This window comes from Calcarisporiella thermophila (genome assembly GCF_041956535.1).
Source record: "Calcarisporiella thermophila strain CBS 279.70 unplaced genomic scaffold VTP21scaffold_17, whole genome shotgun sequence".
NCBI classification, from domain to species: domain Eukaryota; kingdom Fungi; phylum Calcarisporiellomycota; class Calcarisporiellomycetes; order Calcarisporiellales; family Calcarisporiellaceae; genus Calcarisporiella; species Calcarisporiella thermophila.
This window is the reverse complement of record NW_027192207.1, coordinates 504618-523799: the sequence shown is the minus strand read 5'-3', so window position 1 is coordinate 523799 and position 19182 is coordinate 504618. Positions and strand designations below refer to the sequence as shown.

The window sequence follows — 19182 nt, the reverse complement described above, 5'->3', positions numbered from 1 at the left end:
CTTTTCTGTTCATGATTTATAAAGACACACATAGAACAATAGAAATAAAAAAAGAGAAAAAATATATAGAATACTCCTAACTCCCTAAATTCCTTGCACAGCATCAAAAAAGAAGAGAAGCGAACCACGTTCATGGAAAGGGTGAGGATGGGGATGGGGGGGCAGGGAGGGATGGGATAAAGGGCGGGGGGGGGGGGGGGAGGAAAGTCTTATAAATGAGCCTGAATCGCCAACCTCTCTAGAGTTAAAGTAAAGGATGAAAAAAAAAAGGAGACGGCAATAAGGGGTGGAAAAGAGGAAAGAGAAAACAAACGCATTGTTCGTGGCAAAGAAAAGAACACACCTACGTTATATAGCAACTTATATATATTTCACAAATAGGGGAAAGAGAGAGAGAGGGTGTGGAGACGCTGCGTAGAGAGTGCATACCCCCTTCCCCTTCTCTATCCCCCCTTTTCATCACCCGAGGGGGACTGCTCTTGGGCTGCCCGCTCCCCCTGCTGCGCTTGGCCCGCTACCGCGGCTTCCTCCATCGCGTCCTCCTGGCCGATCGGCCCCAGGCCCGTCTCCGCCTGATCCAGCCCCTCGGCTTTGACCAGGGTGACGGTGGAGGTCGAGGTGACCTCCACATGATTCGTGGCCGGCTCGTCTCCCTCGTCCCCGGCGTCAAGGGCGACTTGGCGATCGAAGGCCGCATCTTCCTCGATGCCCTCGTGGTCGTCAATGCGGGCTTCTTTCATCTTTCGCTTTTCCTTGACCCGGTCTCTGATCATGGCGTACCACTCTTCCAGCGTCCTCCCTCCTAGCAGCGCAACGACCATCACCGTCATGTTGTCGTACCCCACGCCGGCAGAGTACTCGTTCTCTCGGGCCAGACACTGGTCCATCAGTTTCTCACACACCGTGGCGAGGGACTCGCCGTTGGCCACATGCTCGCGCACAAAGTCCACCACGCTCTGTGACGACATGCAGTCCCAGATTCCGTCGCAGGCCAGCACCACAAACTCGTCCTCCTCGTGGGCGACTCGGTGCTCCAGGATATCGGGGTTGGCGGTGACGACCTGTTGTTCGGCGCTGAGATTCATGTTCTGCTTAAACTCAAAGTCGCCAATGGCCCGGGAGAGCGCCAGGTTCCCTACAACCCACCCGTTGAGAAAACGTTCCATACCAGTTGCCTCGGAAGGGAGGCGTCATCTATTCTCAGTCCTCTTACCATTCACACGTCCAAACTCCACGAACCCACCCGCAGCCACAATCCGCGCAGACTCTGAGCGATTGGCGGGTTTGTGGTCGAATGAGAGCGGCTTGACCACCCCGTTGATGCTCATGACCGCGCGGGAGTCTCCCGCATTGCCCTACAGAGCCAGAGATTAGCCACAGGAATGAGCCTTTTGGGCTGGGGTTAGAGGGGGCCTATACATACAACAAAAATGCGGTCGTCGGGGGTGATCAGGGCAACGACGGCGGTGCATCCGGACATATCATCGAATTCAGGGTCTGCATGGGCACAGCCAGAGAGGAAGAGGGCTTGTTCCGTGAACGAGGTGGAGGAAAACGAAGCAGCCCCAATCTTACCTTGTCTCAGGTCCATATCGATGCCTAGAAACCCGTTCTTGATGGCGGTCGCATAGTCTGCGCGCCCAAAAGCGTCGTCTTTGATTATCCTGCTGTGCAGCTGTTCCCCGCAGTACACTGCCGCACTTCGGCCTAGCAATGACAGGGCAAGATGTGAGATTGTGAGCCTTCTAACCAGGGGAAAATGGATTGGGTGAAGGGGCAGAAAAGGCAGCAACCCTACCTCCATGGCCATCGAAGACGGCAAAAAATCCCAGGCCTGGGGCTTCATCGATTTTAAGTAGAGTTGTGTGTGCATCCTCCATGGCTATTTTTAGATCCAAGAAAGAAAAGATGAATTTCGAATCATTTTACGATGCGCAGATGCAATGAGGGCGTGGGGGGGGAGGGGGAGGGCGGGAAGGGATCACTTACTAAGTCTCCATCCCTGCATGCACGATGCTCCATAGGCAAGCCGCCTCGCATCGTCCTCACCATGGGTTGAATGTTTATCGACAATCGGTTCCGAAAGTGTTTGCCCCATAAAAACTAGTTCAGACCCGCGTCCCGATGTGGTTGTAGTGGAGAATCGAAAAAATGAGCGGGGCCGAAAGAGGCTCGCGAACCAGCCTTGTAGCGTCTGCTTGGCGTTCAACGTGGACGTTAAACAAGGGAGTGGAAATAGGATGGAAATAAAAAAAATAAATAAACCAGAGAAAATAGAAACAGATCAGTGAGGGGTTGTGCAAGGTTTCTCTTTTCTCCAATTGAATGTTTTGAATCCTTCAGTGCAATTCAAGAGGGCTGTGGGTGCAGCAGGCGGTTTGTTATATGGCAGCTGAGAGAGGAGGAGACGAGGGGATGATTGATCCTGGCGAAGTTGGCCTGATCCGAGGAGAAGTGTAGGGAGCAACCAACTCTGGGATGGAGATGTGGGATTAGGTAGGGTAAGAAAGAGTGTGATTTTTTGTGCTGAAAATGCGAAGGCGGTCCGTAAAAGCCACACAGATCGCGACAGATGGAAACGCGTTTAATGGCCATTTCCAGAGATTTTTTTTTCCAGCGCGGGCCACCCCCCACAAAGAGCGCCTGCGTTTAAGAAGCGCTCCTCCGGCCGGCCTGCATTTCCGCCCGAGACTAGGGAGGTCTTCCGGCCAGCCGCCCCGCCGTCCTAGTGCGGTGGTGGGCGACGTGGCAGGCTTTGGCTGACCACGGGAACGAGCTAGCTTGGTGACGAGACGCTCTTTTTTCTTTCGAGGCTATATTTTAGGGTTTCCGTATAGAGTACACGCCCAGCTGTGCCTGCTTTTCACAATTATGGTTGCCACGATCCTGCACCAGTATTGCCGGATCATGCGGGCCAAGATGGCACGCGCATCTGCCACCCTATTAGACACTACGCCTGCCTATTAGGAAAGGGGGAAAAAAAGGAAGGTTGCAGCGCGAGCAGGCCCTGTTAGATAGAGTCAATTATATATTAGCTGTGCATTCCAACAGCAAGGAGTTGATACTAAACAGCCAGCACCAAAAAAAAACATCTTTCAAAAACAAAACAATTAAATAACAGGGATAGCATGGGATCCAAAGACATATAAATACAGTTGTCAACATTAGAGCGGATAATTGAGACGGAGGGGATGCAGGGTAAAATAGACATGATTATTCGGAAGTTAAACACATGCTCGAAACCACCACCATCCATCTCCGTGTCTATAGTGATGATTCACGCGGTGGCTGGCCTGGCGCACGAGGATCTTTAGCCTTGGTCGCATTGAGTTCCGGCAGCATGGAATGCTCGGGGGTGGGGGTGCTCGGGCGGGGTGGAATATCCATTGGATACTCCAGGGAGGAAGGCAGCGAGAAATGGATTGGTAGCGGAGGGGGGGGAGGCAGGTTCATTTCGTCCACTGGAGGAGCCATGGGCACGCTATTCTCCAGCCGAACCACGATGGGTGCAATCGCCGATGGGGAATCGGTGATGGATGCATAGCTGATTCTCTTTCCATTGGCGCCGCTCAGCTCCCCCTTGATCAGATCGTCAACGATACCTGCGTGGGTGGATGTCGATTCCAATGGATTTCCTTCGGGCCCGGCCGCAGTTATCGTTACGGCCGACGTCAGGCTCGTCATGGAATTGTTTCGTGCGGCCAGATGCGGGAGGACTTCAAACACTTCGTCGGCATAGCAGATCAAATCCGAGAGCACGCAGTCATCGAACCAGTCCAGTCCACTCATCCCGGTGGCCTTGGGTTGCGATGGTGCATCCGATTGATTATGGTCATGGAAGATGACAGGGGTGAATATTAGCGAGAGATTGGAGAGGGTCATCTTGTTCACATCTTGATGTTCAACCACGCGAGCAAGATGCTTGACCAGTACGTGAAGGGTCTCAAGCAAGCAATCCGGGAGGGTGCGGAGGCGCGATTTTAGGATGGTGAGACGCAACGACTCATCGCCAATTCCTACTCGGAAATGAAAATGACCCATTTAGTAGTTAGCCGCGTTATGGCGTGTAAAATGTACGCACTGGAGTATTCCTTGCGATCTTGCACTGTAAACAAGAACAGAGGCTCGGGCAGCTCACGAAAATAGCTCTACTCATTCGAGAGTGAGATACATCCATGTGTTAGTACAGCGATAAATAAATAAAAAAAAAATATAAACCAGATATCCAAAATGTATACCTTAAGAAGCCCGGCAATGGCTGGCAGATCGTCGGTGATCCCATTTTGCCCAAAGACCGTTCCCTCCTCATCCTTTTCAAACGCATATCGTAATTTGATGATGAGATTCTGTCTCGCTGACACTCGATACAAGCCCTTGGTGCTGAGCCCTGCCGTAGAGGTATTATTAAAAAAAAATACATGTTCTATCCACTAGAAATTATCGCTGGGGGGGGAAAGGGGGGGAGGGTACCAACCTCTCTCGTCAATGAACTGGATACATTTCTGCACAAGTAACGGAACATTGCGTTTTCTAGTTCGAGCGTAAGCGGTCAACGGGATTCCGAAGATAATGTCTTTGCAGGGGCCGACGTAGTAATTCTAGAGTCGCATGAAAACACAAGCCCATTAGCATCCGTCTCCAAACCAGGTTCGACACGAATACGTTACTTCATAGAAGACTTTAGGGATCCGATACATCGTCACACCTTTGAGCGCATCCATGTAAATCTCCGCATCCAATTCCGGATTCACACAGTCGATCGCTATCCTGAACTGTCCCACAGTCTAAAGGCGTATTTTATTCGGTTAGAGGCTACCATCGAAAGGCAAGCTGTATTATAAGTAGCCTCAAATAAGAGGCCATACCTCGTCGATGGCCTGAAGTAAGGTCTGCTCTAAATTGACGTAGCGCCCAAAGATCTTTTTGAGATACGAGGTTTTCTCCTTGAGCATCAGATTGACCATTTGGGAGGCCCAGTTCATGGTGCTGATCTGTTCTTCTCGAAGCGTCTCAAGCTCTACCACCTTTAGAGAGAAAAAAGGGGAGGTTTCAACAATAAGCACCACCACCAAGGGGGGTTGCAAAGGGGGGAAGGGAGAGGGGGGGGAGGCAACTTACAGCTTTTCTATATTCGTTTTCTACAAGAAACAGAGCGACGTTAGCAAATGGGTAGGAAAAAACGCAAGGGCTAGCTTCCTGTAGTCCAGATAGCAACGTACCATTCTCTTCGATCTCTTTGCGTGTCTTGGACGCTTTCAGTAGGTCGGCATTTGGATTGGCAAACATGCTCATAAATTTCTCCAGTGCTTTCGGCTCCTTATGAGGCTGCGAATCATCGGCGAGGGAGGTGGTATAGGTCTTGTCGCGCAACTCGGACCCCGCGCTTTGAGAGTCGCCTCTCCCGCGGAGAGGGGTATCGAAGTTGGACGCTTGAGCTTGGGCGTGCAGCGCCTGCTCGAGCTCACGGCATTTGGCCTCATAGCTACGTTTAAGCTAGTTTTAAAGGCTCAGTGAAGGCTGCTCTTATCGAGCGGGACAAGCAATGGGGCCGGAATCGGAGTCCATACCTTGGGAACGGTGGAGACCCGCATATCGAGGTATTGCGAGGTGATATTCTTCAGGGCATCCTTGGACCTTGTGCGCATCTGATCATGTCGCTCCTACACAAAGAAAACGCCCCAGATGGGGGCGGGTCCATTCAGCGTCTGAAGATTCAAAACGAGCACGATGCCAGGTCGTACCAGCATATCCCTTAGCTTTCGATCGATTTCGCTCAGCGAGGCGACGAACTGTCGTCTCCGCGAAGCAAGGCCATCGGTGGTTTGGTAGAGATAGGACCAGGCTTGGTAGTAGGTGGTGCAGCGGGCCTTATTGTCAAGGGATCTTCGAAAGAGAGTCAGAAATTACTGTGGGAGCAACCATAGGTGACGATGGGGCGACTCACTTTCTTGATGCGTCCAGCTCGGATTGCTTCGTTACCAAGCGCTCGAGCGACTGCAGTTAGTGCATTATGCTGTGAATGGCAAGAATAATAAGGAAGATGGGGCACACTCACCTTGATATAATTCTCTTCAATCTCGATTCTATACATGATAACACAACAAAGGTCATTCCATCTCGTCATTGAAACTTGAGAGGGCCCCCCCACTGATTTCTTGCCCCTACGGCCATGGGGGTTCAAGAAATCAGCCTCGGCTAGCCTGATCCTTCCTCTTACCTTTCCTTGAAGTAGGAGAGCACATTGTCGCTATCTTCTTGGCTCCATTTTGCGAAATCCTTCAAGTGTTTGTGTGCGGCCTCAAGTTCCTGCACCACGGGATCGCCCGCCGATGCCGAGAAATTAAGCCGTGCTGTGGAGGCACGTTTGTCGCGGGTGGATGCCTGCATTAATCGATGGCCTCTATGAATGGAGAGACGCAGTAGGAGGGGGCCGCTTTCAACGAGGGGAACAGCGCTTAAGAGGGCGGGCGGAGTGTGTAAGCAGTCTTGGTATCGGCAGGGACTGTCGAAAAGAAAAATGGAAGCGTTATACAGTTCGGGAATGGCAAGCGTATAGGGAGGGAGGGCGAGGGTCCAAGGAGCTTGTAGGGAAAAAAGCACAGCACAGGAAAAGGCACCACGAAAGTTTCCGGCGGTATGCAAAGCCTTGCAGCAAAATGACGGGTGGGCGGGCAATTTTGGTAACGATAAGCACCCATTTGCATAAAAATGGTTAAAAAAAGAACATTTGTATTTTCGAAAAGAAAAAAAGATATATGAAAAAAAAAAAATAGAATAGAATAGGCTTGGAGTACTGTAAAAATTAAGAATAAGAAGCGTTATATAGTAAAAAAAAAAAGACCTTACTGAATCATATCCCATGACCAAAAAATGAAGAATATCCGAGATTTTTTTTTTGAATAAGAGGTGAGAATAGAGCATGTAGTATAGAATAACATTACAGAACGACTTTAAAATATTCTAAAAAAAAAGTAATCTAAATAAGAAATAATTAATTTATGAAGCGTCCTCTTCAACCAAGGAGGTGATCGATGAGGGTGAGGATGAGGGGGGAGTGGGATGCCAGCCCTTCTCCCCCTTCCCAACCGGGGGTTGCTGAGTAAGTGATGGCGGATGGGGATGCTGCGCGGGCGCTGAATGCGGTTTGTGATGATGCAGGGGCAGAGGGGTCATCGGAGGGGTGATGCCATTGTAGGTGGGGATGAAATAGCCCGCCGGCTGCCCCGCATAGAGTCCACCCTGGAGAGGTTGCGACGCCGGAGCAAGATGTGGCTGTGCCTGAGGTGGCTGCGGGTAGGGCTGGTAATGGGGAAGCGCCCCCATGGGCGGAGGCGGTGCAGCGTAGCCGTAAGATTCGGCCATGGGCACCGAGGCTGGGGGCGGGAATGATGTGGCCAAGGTGGGGGACCGTAGCTGCGGCATGGGTTGCGGCTGGGGGCTGTTCGCCCCTTCCCGCGGGATGGCAAGATAGCCCAAGTGGGAGTGCATCTCGGCTGGCTTCGCGGCGGCAGCCGTGGTCGTGGGTGCAGCGCCAAGCACTGGGGCATGCTGCAGCAGACCATGAATCTCCTCTAGGAGGCGCTTATATCCCTGCAAGTGCTGTACATTCTGCTGCACCAAAAGCTGTTTGATCTGCATCGCCATACGGCGCTTGGCCTCGGTTCCGTTGGGATACAGGGTGAGCGCCTTGTGGACGACCCCGACCCCGTGGACCTGATCGCACAGCACCTCGGCCAGGGACTTGTCGCCGGGCGAGTTGAAGAGGGCCGAGATGAGAAGGTCGCGCGCCTCTAACTCGTGCTCCTGGCTAAGGAGCTTGAGGATCGTGAGAGAGGCCAGCTTATGCATGCAAAAGTAGGCCAGATGAGGGAGTAGCCGCGGGGCGAGCAGACGGTAGCGACCGGAGAGTGCGGAAGTATCGAGCAGCCAGGTGAGGAGGAGTGCGCCGTTCGGATTGGTGATCATGAGGAGCGCATGCTGGATAAGGGCAGCGGCCACTTGTTTTTTCTGTTTCACAGTGGCGTACTGGCTCTCCAAGCAAGTGCGCATTGCCCGGGCCCCAAACCGCCCCTGGGCAATCTCCCAAGTCCGATCGACCATGGCGTCGAACGCGTATTGATTCCACTCGGGGCCAAACTTGAGCGTGCACTGTACCACATAGTTTCCGAATTGATCGAGCATAAGCGCAGGAGCATAAGGCCTAAGATGAGTACTAATCAGATTGACCTAAAGAGAGCAGAAGAAAAAAAAAGAAACTCCGATGATCAGCTTGGGTCCATATTTTTTTTTGTTTATTCGATAGAAACAAAAAGCAAGGCATACCTGTTCGGGAGCATTGGTGCACTCGATGATTTTTTGCGCCGCCCATGTCCCGTTTTTGTCTATAGAGCAGAGGAGAAGAAGAAACCGCGTTAGATTTGTGCCATTCTGCGAGTGCTGAGACAGCCATAAACTTACGGATTCCGATCATGGCCAAGTACGGGGCAATCTTTTCCAACATCATGAGCTTCAATGGCTCTGAACATTTTTCAAAGAGTCGTTGCACGACCGTGTTCCCGATGTAGTCGCTGCAGAGTTCAACGATATCCTCCATACACTCCGTGGCGATGGTTTCGATTTCCTTCTGTGTGACGTGCTGCATGTCGAGGCGCTTGCGCATCTCGCGGAGTCGAGCGGCGTCTACGCGGCGGTGTGGATTGGGGTCGGGCACGGATGGAATCGAGGCATGATACACGACTGGTTCGGCCGGGTTCGGCTCCTCCTCGCAGGCTGAAGGGCTCCCCACTCGATCTTCACCCTCGATGGCCAGTTCACGGTAGATGGCCCGACGCTCCCTTTCCAAGCTCTCGACATGGTCCAGGCCGGCCACCAGCATTTGCACGCTAGCCTGGTAGGCCTCTGCGCTTCTCATCGGGCTCGGGCCTGCGGCCTTGCCATTTCTCTCGCCGGATTCCAGCCCTCCCACTGCACCAGGGAGCGACTGCCCCAAAATGGGAGACGGCATGGGCGGGGGCTCCTTTGCGAACCCAATTCTTAGCGCACTGCCGCTCACTCCAAACAATTCCCTCCCCTGGATGGTGCGCTTGGCCATCACCGCATCCTCCATGCGCTCAAAGTTGACGAAGCCGCAGTTTTTGTGGGTGAGAACTCGCGCTGATTCAACCGGCCCAAAGGCGGCAAACACCTCTTGAAGCTGCTCGGTCGTGGTGGTGGCCGGGATGTTCCCGATCCACAGGGCACGGGTAGGCGTCTCAGCGGGAGAGTTGTGCTCAGCCTTGCCGAACCCAAGGCGGACGGCGCATTTTCCAATCCTGCCTCCCAAGCGGTGCAAAATCTCATCCCGAGCACGCACCGCATCCTCCACCGTTGTGAAATTCACAAATCCACATTCCCGGTCGGGGAGAAGCTTCAGGCTCTCCACAGGACCCAGCGACATGAAGATCTGGCGCAGATCCGCCGTGCTTAGCGTGGGATCCAGATTCCCAACCCAAAGGGTACGGGAAGGTATCTGTGACGTGCCGAACACATTGGGGGCCGGTGCGTTGCCTGCCAGAGACCCCATGTAAGCGCCCGGACTACCGAATGGATCTCCAAGCAACGGCGACGACTCTCGCGAGGGGAATACAGAATTTGTGTTTAACGGTGAGGCCTTCAGCGGTTTCCCATCTATCACTCCGTTGACGAGGAGACCCAGTATTTCATTTCCCGATAGCATGTTGACGCTATCGGTGTCGGGCATGAACGACGCGTATGCGTCCGAGGTCGGAGGCGACGTGGCACCCGGGTTGGGACCCGTTTCCGGATAGGTGGGCGAACTTGGCGAGTCCAGGACCCCCACTGAGATAGCGCGCGGGCGGAGGAGCGCTTGATGCAGGCGGTGGACTCCCATGTTGGGGTGGATTAAGCCGCCAGCATTGAGCTGCGAATACGCTCCAGCTTGGCCAGCCCACTCCTTGTTCTCTCCCCCCTCTACGTACTCATCGTCGTATTTATTGGTTGCGGAGGTGGAAAGCGACCGAACCCTATTCAGGTGGGAGAGCTTCGCACGCAAGAGCGGGTTCGCGGAGGTGGCCACGGTCGAACTTGCGGACGCATCCTCTTTCGGAGACGGGGTGACCGAGAATTCAGGGAGCGTCGAGCCAGGCGAGAGCTTGGGTCGCGGGCTCATTGGATCGTCCAGACCAAGGACGCCAAGGGTGCGCGCAATGGAGTTGGCGCTCTCCTCGTTCAGCTCACCGCCCGGAGTAGTTGGCGAGAGAACTGCATTGGTGTCGCGCTCAGACCAAGCGAAAATGGATGGACCAAACGCTTTGGATAATGACGCAGAGGGGAGGGTCAGTGAGCCGGAACGAAATCGAGTCGAAATGGACAGCGGAGAAGGCTTGCGGGGCGTTGGATTTTGAGTTAAGGAGGGCCGCGAATTGGGTGCCAATACCGGAGGATTTGAAATCGGCTGATGGCTGTGCTGTTGCTGCTGTTGCTGCTGCTGGTGGACACCAGCAGCGGCAGAGAGAAGGGAGGTAGTCGGCCGCGAAGGCATTGTGTCGGCACGCTGCCGCTTTCCCCCGGCGATGGACACTCCTTGCCCATCAAGGCCGAAGTAGTCAGGGTTGGATAGCTGTGCATTATTCGCTGCGGCCGCCGAGTTCTCCACTGATCTCCTTAGTAAGCCAAGGGCGGGATTTTGGGCTAGAGGAGAGGAGAGAGTACACAGAGTTAAATTAGGTGATTCAGATATAAAGACATGGGCGTCAAGCACCCCCGCAAAGGCGGCTCGAGACCAATGCATATACAGAACTATCTCTGTATCCACATATAATCAATTAATGCATACCGTTATTCATCACGAAACATTCAAAGGGAGTCGAGGCGCAGGTATACCCTTAGAAGGCTGTGAGCGAAAATCAGCAGAATCGATTAGAACAAATAGATCACAAGAAGGGGGGCTGAACTCCCGGGAATTAGGGGGATAAGCAAACCTTTTTAGGATAAAAATAGTTGATAAATAAGTCACAATGAGTGTATAAATGGATTAGAGGGACGGAGGGAATATGACAATTAAATGTAGAGCCAGGAGGGAATGGAGCAAGAGAGCTCGAACTAGATTATATCCAATGAAATACCCTAATGACTAATGAAGCGAGAGAGAAATATGAAAGGGAAACCGTTCTGCTGGTAATACATGCAGAATCCTAATGCATAAGTACACTAGAGGAAATAGAGAGGAGGGGTCGGTATTATGATATGCGAGGGTGATATCTAATCCAGAAGTATAAAATGAAGGAGAATGAACCGGCGTGATGAGAAAATTAGAAGAAAAAAGAAACAAGTCGGCGATAAAAAATAAAAATAAAATAAAGAGCAATAAAACTAATAGATTTAGAACTGCAGCAATCAAAGTAAGCTTTTTTATTTTTGGTCCAAAAATAAAAATTTCATAAGCCTCGTCCTTGGGCGAATATTTTGGGAGCTAAACCAACCAAAGCAGGCGAGATTCCTCGAAGCGGCTCCAGTGGTTTTCTGAAAGTCGACCTACTTTTTCTGGTTTCGGGCGAGTAAGGCAAAGGCCTCCCCCCTTCCTCCCTCTCTCTTGCAAATCGCTGCCCAAATATGCCGCGTATTAAGGGTTAAAGATCTTAGCCGAAATGTGGCCGTGATGTTCATTTCAATGAATGCAAGCACGCATGCGCGCATAGCTCCATGCATCTCCTCCCCAGTCGTACGGCCGGCCGGATCGAGCTGAGCCAGCGTGGCAAATCAGCTCTGCTGGACTGAATCGGCGAGCATCACAAGGCCGAGAAGAGGGCCCAGAAACAAGCTTTTCTAATAAATGGCTGCCCTATCAGCCCGAACTTATCGGCGCAAAGACTCCGCGACGGGTTTCTATGGCCCTAAAATTCGTCCACTTTCTTTCTTTGGTCTCTTTACCTCGTTTTAAGTTTTGCTCCCTGTACTTTCTTTTACTCTCTCGTATTAAATATTAGAATAGGAAATAGCACTACGTTATATTATATTATATTATATTATATTGTTTGTTTGTGTGCTTGTTTGTTTATCCCCTTCATTCAATCCATATTTCCTAATTATACTTGTCGCTCCTTTCCCGCAATCCCATCATCCCTTTCGATAATCTCATCCTGAGTAAGTCTCGATCGCTTCCCCGTTGATAACATGGATGCTGCGTGGATTGCATTGGTGATCATCTAGTGATGCATACTAATCTCGATCTGCCATGAATCAGCATAGCTCTTCATTAGAATGTCCCCAAGCACCCTTCTCCCACCATCCGACGACCAGCGCACTCTGTCTACCTTGTCTATGCGATTCCAAGGAACGGGCAGAGGTAAGAACTACCAGACTCTTCCTGCAGGCTCTCCCAGACAGACTCACCGACGCTCTTTATTGGCATCCATAACTTTATAGTGGGCAATCTGACCCCTCAACAAGAGGCTGCCCTCCACCGTTTCCGTGAGGATCTTGAGCAAGAAGGCCTCATCTCCTCCGCTCACGATGACTTTACTCTACTCCGCTTTCTCCGTGCACGGCGCTTCAATCATGCTGCAGCAAAGGCCATGTTCACTGCTACCGAGCAGTGGCGCCGGGACATGGACGTGGACTCCCTGGTCCAAAACTTTGTGTTCCCCGAGGCCGAAGAGATGGCCAAATTCTACCCTCGCTTTTACCATAAGACAGATAGGAAGGGTCGGCCAGTGTACATTGAGCAATTGGGTGGCATTGATGTGGCGCGGATGTTCAAAATCACCACGGAAGACCGAATGATTAAGCATTTCATTGTTGGGTATGAACATTTGATCCATGAGCGGTTCCCAGCCTGCTCACAGGCAGCTGGCGAACGAGTGGAACAGACATTCACCATCACCGATTTGAAGGGCCTGTCACTCAGGCAAGTCCCCATGGCCTTGGGCTTCATTAAGCGAATTGCTGCAATTGCGCAGGACAATTACCCGGAATTGATGGGCAAGATGATCATCATCAATGCGCCTTTTCTTTTCTCTGGAGCATTCAACATGATTAAGGTGAGCAAGCCAATCGAATTCCGTAACTAATCTTACCTTTAGTCTCACCTCCCCCATTTCTACCCCTAATAACAAACAACAGCCGTTCCTTGATGAAGTGACGGCAAGCAAAATCGTCATTCTTGGTAGCAAGTACCAGACCGAACTGCTCAAGTATGTGGACCCGCAGAACCTGCCAGAGGAATTTGGAGGCAAGTGCAGATGCCCTGAGGGATGCAAGGTGAGCGACGCAGGCCCGTGGAAGAACTTCAGGATTGGAGACGATGCGGCCGCCTCCGACTCAGAACGAGCGTCTCGATGAACTGTACTACTACATCAATCCCATCCTATTGTACCAAGTACACGCAGAAGAACTTTCAGACACTTTTATTTATTATTTATTATTTATTTTCCTTCTTTCTCCCTCACTGTCTCTATCTATTTCTCTACACGTGGGTTTCTCTTTTACTATGCTGTATTGGGCTTGATACGATCTTTCCTCTCCTGTCTCTCGCTTCAACTGAATAAGAATACCTTGTCAACTCCTCCCCCTTTTAGGCTGAGAAACGTAATATGAGGTATTTCACCCCTCCATCCTCCATATTTGCCGGTATTAGCTAAAATGATTTCCGGTTAAAAATAAAACATATTCCCGCCGTCTTACAACGGAAGGGGCAGTTAAAAAGGAAGGAGGGGAGGGAGGAAACAGAGCCACGAACATAACGTCAATCTAGGCATCAAAGCTTAAATCATATCTTGTCCCAATTTGGAAGGTTTTCATTTATAATTGGAATGTGGTGTGGAGGTCGAAGTCTTGGGAAGCGCTGAATAAATAATAAGCTCGGCGAAATTGAAACGTTCCAGTCGACTCTCGAAAGAGTATTTATTCTCGCGAATAACGATCAAACCTCCCTACACATCCCCATTTTCCTCCACACAGCACGCACTTACCTTGCATCTATTGCATTTGCTTCCTATCTGTATTATTAGATAATACCACACTTTCTTTTCTCACCTCCTTCATACTATATCACATCCCGCCACACTGCACCATATTGCACTGCATTATACCATATCACTTCCACTCCACTCCACTCCACTCCACTCCACTCCATTGTTCACACCCCCTTCCCTCCCACTCCCCCCCTCTCAATCCAGCCTCTCTTTATTGTAGCATATTTGGCATTTAAGAAGCTTTTTAGAGCACAGCATCGAAGAGTGAAAAAAAGGACATGCAATCCTTTTTTCTAATAAGTTTGGCATTGGTTGTGACGACAACAGCAGCGCCGGTCGCATTAAATGAACGCCGAGGCTTGAATCTAGACACCCCTTTGGGGCTGGATATGTCGGTGTTACCTCTGTAAGTGCTCGCCCCCTCCCCTCCCATCCCATCCCATCCCATCCCATCCCATCCCATCCTATCCCCCTCCCCATCTCTCCTACCTGAGATAAGCCAACTCAGGGGACTCTCATGGCTCCCGTGGAAAGCCAAGGCCCTAGCTCGATCCTAACGCATTGTGTATTCTTTTGTTTTCTTTTTCTTTTCTCCTTACCTTGCAGTCTCAATTCTCCTTCTGAACACCCACATCCCCAACACGTTCATGCTGTGACGCCTAAACCTAAAGCCAAAGCCAAAGCTAAATCTAAACCCAAATCCAAACCCAATCATCACAAGGTGTACATGTCCCCACCTCCCAAAGACGATGACGAAGAGGAGGAGGATAAGGAGGACTTTGATTTCGACGAGGACTACCCACCCTTCCGCAATTTCCCGGAGATGCCAAAGAAGATAAGGCCAATGGCACCCCACAACTCGATCTACGCCAGCAACGGCCCCGCCGATTCTCTCTGGTGGCTCAATCGATTGGAAGACTATCCGTCAGAGTACGACGAGGAGGAGGAGAGCAACGGGGACCTGGCCGATATTGATCTTGCGTTCGAAAGCGTGATGGATCTCATGCGGAGAAGCAAGCATAAGCGTGGCCTCGATCTGTCCGGCAACCTCCTGGATACCTCCAAGTTGCTCGATGCCATCGTCCCCAACCTCTTGCAAGGGGATCAACAGGAATCCTTGCCTGGGTGGGAGGCAGCTGGCGACCTGGACAATTCAATCGTTGACTTTGATAAAGGCGATGACGAGGGCGACGACGAAAAGTTGGACGAGGATGACGACAAGGACGAGGGACCCGAGGTCTACTATTCCTACGGGAAGGACGATGGTGATGATGGCGAAGATAGTAAGACACCCTACTATGACCAGATGACGAAGACAGACGAAACAAACAAGGGGGATGACGAGGTCGATGCCGCTGACCACCCCCATCATTCCCACCACCATCACCACCATCATAATAGCCATCATCATCACCATCATCACCACTCGAACCACCACCACGACCACCACCACCATCATCATCACCACGATCACCACCATAACGCTCATCACCATCACCATCATCAAAGTCACCACCATCACAAAGCCCACGCCCAAAAGGCTTACACAAAACTAGACAATTCGGATGCTCTCCCTGTTCCTGAGGAGGAGCCCGCCACACTACCCATGGAACCCCAGCAAGAGGATCCGTCCATGCTCTCTGCAGAGGGCAATTTCGAGGCTGCAATGGAGGCACAAGATCCCACTGCGGGCATGTTTCCAGAAGGCCTGGATGTTGAGGATGAAAACAGTCCATTTACACAGCTCCTGAATATGTTGACCTACTAATAATCCTATTTCTCCCACTATATTTTCGTCTTATGTGAGCGCATCATTGGATCGATGGGGCGTCCCACATTTGTAGACTATCTCCCCATTTTCTTATTATGATTTTCTAATTATGAAGTGGTTTATATTCTTTTTATCCCGTGAATTTTTTTTCCTTTATGAAATACCCCAAGATTGAATGGTGTTATAATCCCTTATCTTTTTAAATGATACCGTTTAATATCTTTCTATAGAGAAAAAAAAATAAAGAATTAGAGCTTTTTATGCCAAGCGAGTCGAATTGCCTAAGGTTCGGAGTGTTCCCATCCCATGCATCCCCGTGTTAGAATTAACTTCCGCATGCGATTACTCACGCAACCACGTTTAGGGCCACACTTTGCCACGTTCCTCTCCCCCCCCCAATCATGTCATTCCATTCTAATTAACATTTTCCGCAGATCGCATGTCAACATAATTGAAGCGGTGAGGCTGATCCGATCTTCTCTCTCCCTTCATGATCCCCCCTGAGAGAATTTCTACGATCGGTATGATATCCATTCTGCCTCTTTACATACAGCCTAGTCAACATTTCATCATGGGGGGGGGGGGGGGGGAGTTTTCAGATAGTCGCTGAGTATGTATGCTGTCTTTATTCAATGATGTTCTAGTGGCAATGTGTTTACAGGAAAGATTAAGAACAAGGCTGAAAAATTCGTCAAAATGGGGAAGAGGAGGTTGGTTCTTTTTGCTCGTATATTTAGTTTAGCTTAGTTTTCCTGTTCATCCCGGTAGCGCTGCAGACACCATGTCTGGCATTCGGTCACGGTTTCGGAGTCGTCGTGGTCGTCGTTACAGTCCTTGATACAGTTTTGAGCGTCTTCAATGGTGAATGAGTGGGCGTTCACCAAAAGGAGCGTGGCCAGGAGGAGGAGAAGATAATAAAACTTCATACTATGATTCGATGAGGAATCTGAGTGGGTTCTAAGTGTGGGAGTGTAGAGGCTGGAAAGGCAGTAGAGATGAGAGTTGAGAGAAGGAGTGTGTGGTGGAGGGGGGAGGAGGAGGTGGTGGTGGTGGTGGAGAGAGTAGAGGGTAGTGATAAGGAGCACACCTCTTCTTCCCTTACATTCCTGGTCCCTTAAATAGGTTTTGTTCGCGATCGACTCTTGCCCTGATCCCTCATCAAACCCTTTCAAGGAAGGACTTGGGGGGATTGCATTGGGGGAGGGGGGGGGGGATTGACATGCATCGATCAGCACTTGTCCGTGGAAAGAGGTGATAGGTGGACGCGAAAGAGGCTTTGTTATTGTTTTCTGAAGCTTAGCTTGGTTTAGAAGTAGGCTCGATGGATCCAAGTTAATAGAGCGAGTATGGAGAGGACGAGAATCTTGACTCTGGAAATGCGCCGCATCTATTAAATGGATTGAAACATAATGAAAATCCATTCATTCCTATCCCGATATACTACTAGGTCACCTTTAATTAGATAAAAAAGGCAATCATCTATCCATAATAAGCGGTGGGAAAAAAAAAAGAAAAAGGAGAAATAAACAACAACATTTCGCGAGAAAAGAAAAAAAAAAAAGAAAGAAAAGGAGACTATAAAAAGGGTAAAGTGTGCTAAAAAAAGAAGACCAATGAAAAATAGAAAAAAAAAGAAGAATTAAGCGTCCTTTCTCCAACTTCAAAGGCATAAGATTAGCTTGGTAAGAGTCAATAAGTTAAATCTTCAACACCTGCAATCGCCTTCCGAAACTGATGCCCATTCGGTCTGGCATGACTCCACTCCAGCACAGCTGGTTCACCTCTGCATCCGCGGTGTAGGCGAGGATCGGATGGTGAACAATTTTTTGGGCCGTTGGGGGAGGCGCACCAGGCGGGAGATGAGGGGCGTACGAGCTAGGATCGTCAAGGTCCCACACCAGCACTTGAGAGTCATCCCCTAATGAAGAGGAAGAAAAAAAAGAGAAGGAGGGGGGGGGGGGGGGATGGGTTAGCATGCAAGAATGGCCGCCTTTTTCCATCTCTATTGCACCCATTACCTCCAGACACCAGCAAATTTGACAAATGGGGCGCCCAGCCGATGGCATTCACTGGAGAAGAATGGCCCCTCAATTCCACTAGTGGCTGCGATGTCCTAATATCCAGTACATGCACAATATTGGTGGCCACGTGTAGGGTTGCTATCAAATTTGCATTGATCTTGTTGAACTGCAGCCGAAGCAGAGACACGCCGGGAATCACGGGGAGGGAATTTGCGTTCACAGGCGAGAAGGGAGATGAGTAAATGATGCGCGACTGCTCCAGGCAGCGCGTGTCAAATAGACGCGCTGTCCCATCGGCCCCTACCGTTGCGAAAATAGAGGCGCTTCCAGGCATGAAGGCTACGTCATAGACCTCCTTTTCATGCGCCACGAGCTGTATTGTCGTCTGTTGGGTCTCCACGTTCCAGAGCGTGCAGGTTGTATCAATGCTACTTGAGACTAGGAGGGCGGGATCCGACTCACACCAGTCGATCGAAGTGAGGGGGGCAGAGAAGTCAGATTTTGTCTAGAGAGGAGGGAGAGAAAGAAAACGTAGATGCAAATCATCAGCACCACGCCCTGATCTTCTCCAAGGCGGAACAATAGGATGGGGACATCTTACGTTTTTCAGGGTCGCCTTCAAGCCCAAACTCTGTCGTGGCGCGCTCTCACCCTTGCCCACCAAGTTGTTGTCCTCGGATTCACTCGATCCAAGCTCCCATATTCGCACAAAGTCCGATGTGGTTGCCAGCAAGTCGGTCGAACTGCTTCCCCCCTTTGCATGAAAAGAAAGTAGGGTTAGAGACGCATACACGCAGGAAAGGAGAACACAGTAGGAATAGCAACCTTCCACGGTTCCCACAAGACTTTAGTCACCGGGTATCCTATATCCGTCTCTGCTAGCACAGCAAAGTCTCCACGCGAAGAATGCACTTCCACGGAGGCAACGTACTCCGGGAGGGTTACAACCTGAAGCTACACACCAAAATGAAATTCAGATGGTCAGCTGTGCAGAGCTAAGCCAAAAAGAAGGGCCAATGCCGCACCTTATTTACACAATCCTCCATCAAACTCCCTAGGGCTAATCGCCATGCTTCCTGCTCCGATGGCCGTCGACTCCAGTCGAGGCCGTAGATTGGCCAGGATGCATCGTACCGCAACACATGCTTGCGCTCCGTCACCGTCGTGGAAGAGGTGGTGGGGTGACTAGGGGTGCGACGAGGAGAGGGCAGGGGTGAATCCTCCTTCTCAGAAGGAATCTGAGTTGTAGATTTCTGGGGAAATTCATCTTCGTTGATGGCAGAGGGGAGAATTGGGGATCGAGGGGGAGAGGAGGGATCGGATGTAGGAGAATCGGTTTCTTCCATTAGGATTATGGAAATGGGAGCTGATGGGGGTCCTTCAAGGACGGTTTTCGCGATAGAAATCTACGCGTAACAGC

The 19182-nt window shown here is 50.7% G+C and overlaps 8 protein-coding genes across 8 annotated transcripts; 3 read left to right on the top strand and 5 right to left on the bottom strand.

Annotated features, from left to right (window-relative positions):
• Positions 1-443: 443 nt before the first annotated feature.
• On the bottom strand, positions 444-2098 carry VTP21DRAFT_3439 (uncharacterized protein; the record flags this gene model as incomplete). Its single annotated transcript, XM_069393742.1, has 6 exons — positions 444-1135; positions 1214-1355; positions 1424-1497; positions 1576-1707; positions 1799-1882; positions 1990-2098. The coding sequence occupies 6 exons, from the start codon at positions 2096-2098 to the stop codon at positions 444-446; spliced, it is 1233 nt and encodes a 410-aa protein (XP_069249443.1).
• A 434-nt stretch (positions 2099-2532) lies between these two features.
• VTP21DRAFT_3438 (uncharacterized protein) lies at positions 2533-2967 on the top strand (the record flags this gene model as incomplete). The annotated part of the gene is made up of 2 exons (XM_069393741.1): positions 2533-2752; positions 2825-2967. The coding sequence occupies 2 exons, from the start codon at positions 2533-2535 to the stop codon at positions 2965-2967; spliced, it is 363 nt and encodes a 120-aa protein (XP_069249442.1).
• A 297-nt stretch (positions 2968-3264) lies between these two features.
• On the bottom strand, positions 3265-6387 carry VTP21DRAFT_3437 (uncharacterized protein; the record flags this gene model as incomplete). Its single annotated transcript, XM_069393740.1, has 13 exons — positions 3265-4016; positions 4082-4148; positions 4239-4387; positions 4475-4598; positions 4668-4784; positions 4866-5024; positions 5119-5138; positions 5220-5493; positions 5568-5660; positions 5742-5883; positions 5945-5994; positions 6056-6083; positions 6218-6387. The coding sequence occupies 13 exons, from the start codon at positions 6385-6387 to the stop codon at positions 3265-3267; spliced, it is 2145 nt and encodes a 714-aa protein (XP_069249441.1).
• Positions 6388-6996: 609 nt separating this feature from the next.
• On the bottom strand, positions 6997-10844 carry VTP21DRAFT_3436 (uncharacterized protein; the record flags this gene model as incomplete). The annotated part of the gene is made up of 4 exons (XM_069393739.1): positions 6997-8226; positions 8323-8381; positions 8458-10689; positions 10835-10844. 4 exons carry the CDS (start codon positions 10842-10844, stop codon positions 6997-6999), a joined length of 3531 nt encoding a protein of 1176 aa, XP_069249440.1.
• A 1414-nt stretch (positions 10845-12258) lies between these two features.
• On the top strand, positions 12259-13338 carry VTP21DRAFT_3435 (uncharacterized protein; the record flags this gene model as incomplete). Its single annotated transcript, XM_069393738.1, has 3 exons — positions 12259-12343; positions 12424-13037; positions 13120-13338. 3 exons carry the CDS (start codon positions 12259-12261, stop codon positions 13336-13338), a joined length of 918 nt encoding a protein of 305 aa, XP_069249439.1.
• Positions 13339-14248: 910 nt separating this feature from the next.
• On the top strand, positions 14249-15738 carry VTP21DRAFT_3434 (uncharacterized protein; the record flags this gene model as incomplete). The annotated part of the gene is made up of 2 exons (XM_069393737.1): positions 14249-14376; positions 14577-15738. 2 exons carry the CDS (start codon positions 14249-14251, stop codon positions 15736-15738), a joined length of 1290 nt encoding a protein of 429 aa, XP_069249438.1.
• A 746-nt stretch (positions 15739-16484) lies between these two features.
• VTP21DRAFT_3433 (uncharacterized protein) lies at positions 16485-17162 on the bottom strand (the record flags this gene model as incomplete). Its single annotated transcript, XM_069393736.1, has 1 exon — positions 16485-17162. The coding sequence occupies one exon, from the start codon at positions 17160-17162 to the stop codon at positions 16485-16487; it is 678 nt and encodes a 225-aa protein (XP_069249437.1).
• A 276-nt stretch (positions 17163-17438) lies between these two features.
• Positions 17439-19108, bottom strand: VTP21DRAFT_3432 (uncharacterized protein; the record flags this gene model as incomplete). The annotated part of the gene is made up of 5 exons (XM_069393735.1): positions 17439-17659; positions 17760-18267; positions 18364-18516; positions 18588-18716; positions 18788-19108. 5 exons carry the CDS (start codon positions 19106-19108, stop codon positions 17439-17441), a joined length of 1332 nt encoding a protein of 443 aa, XP_069249436.1.
• Positions 19109-19182: the final 74 nt, after the last annotated feature.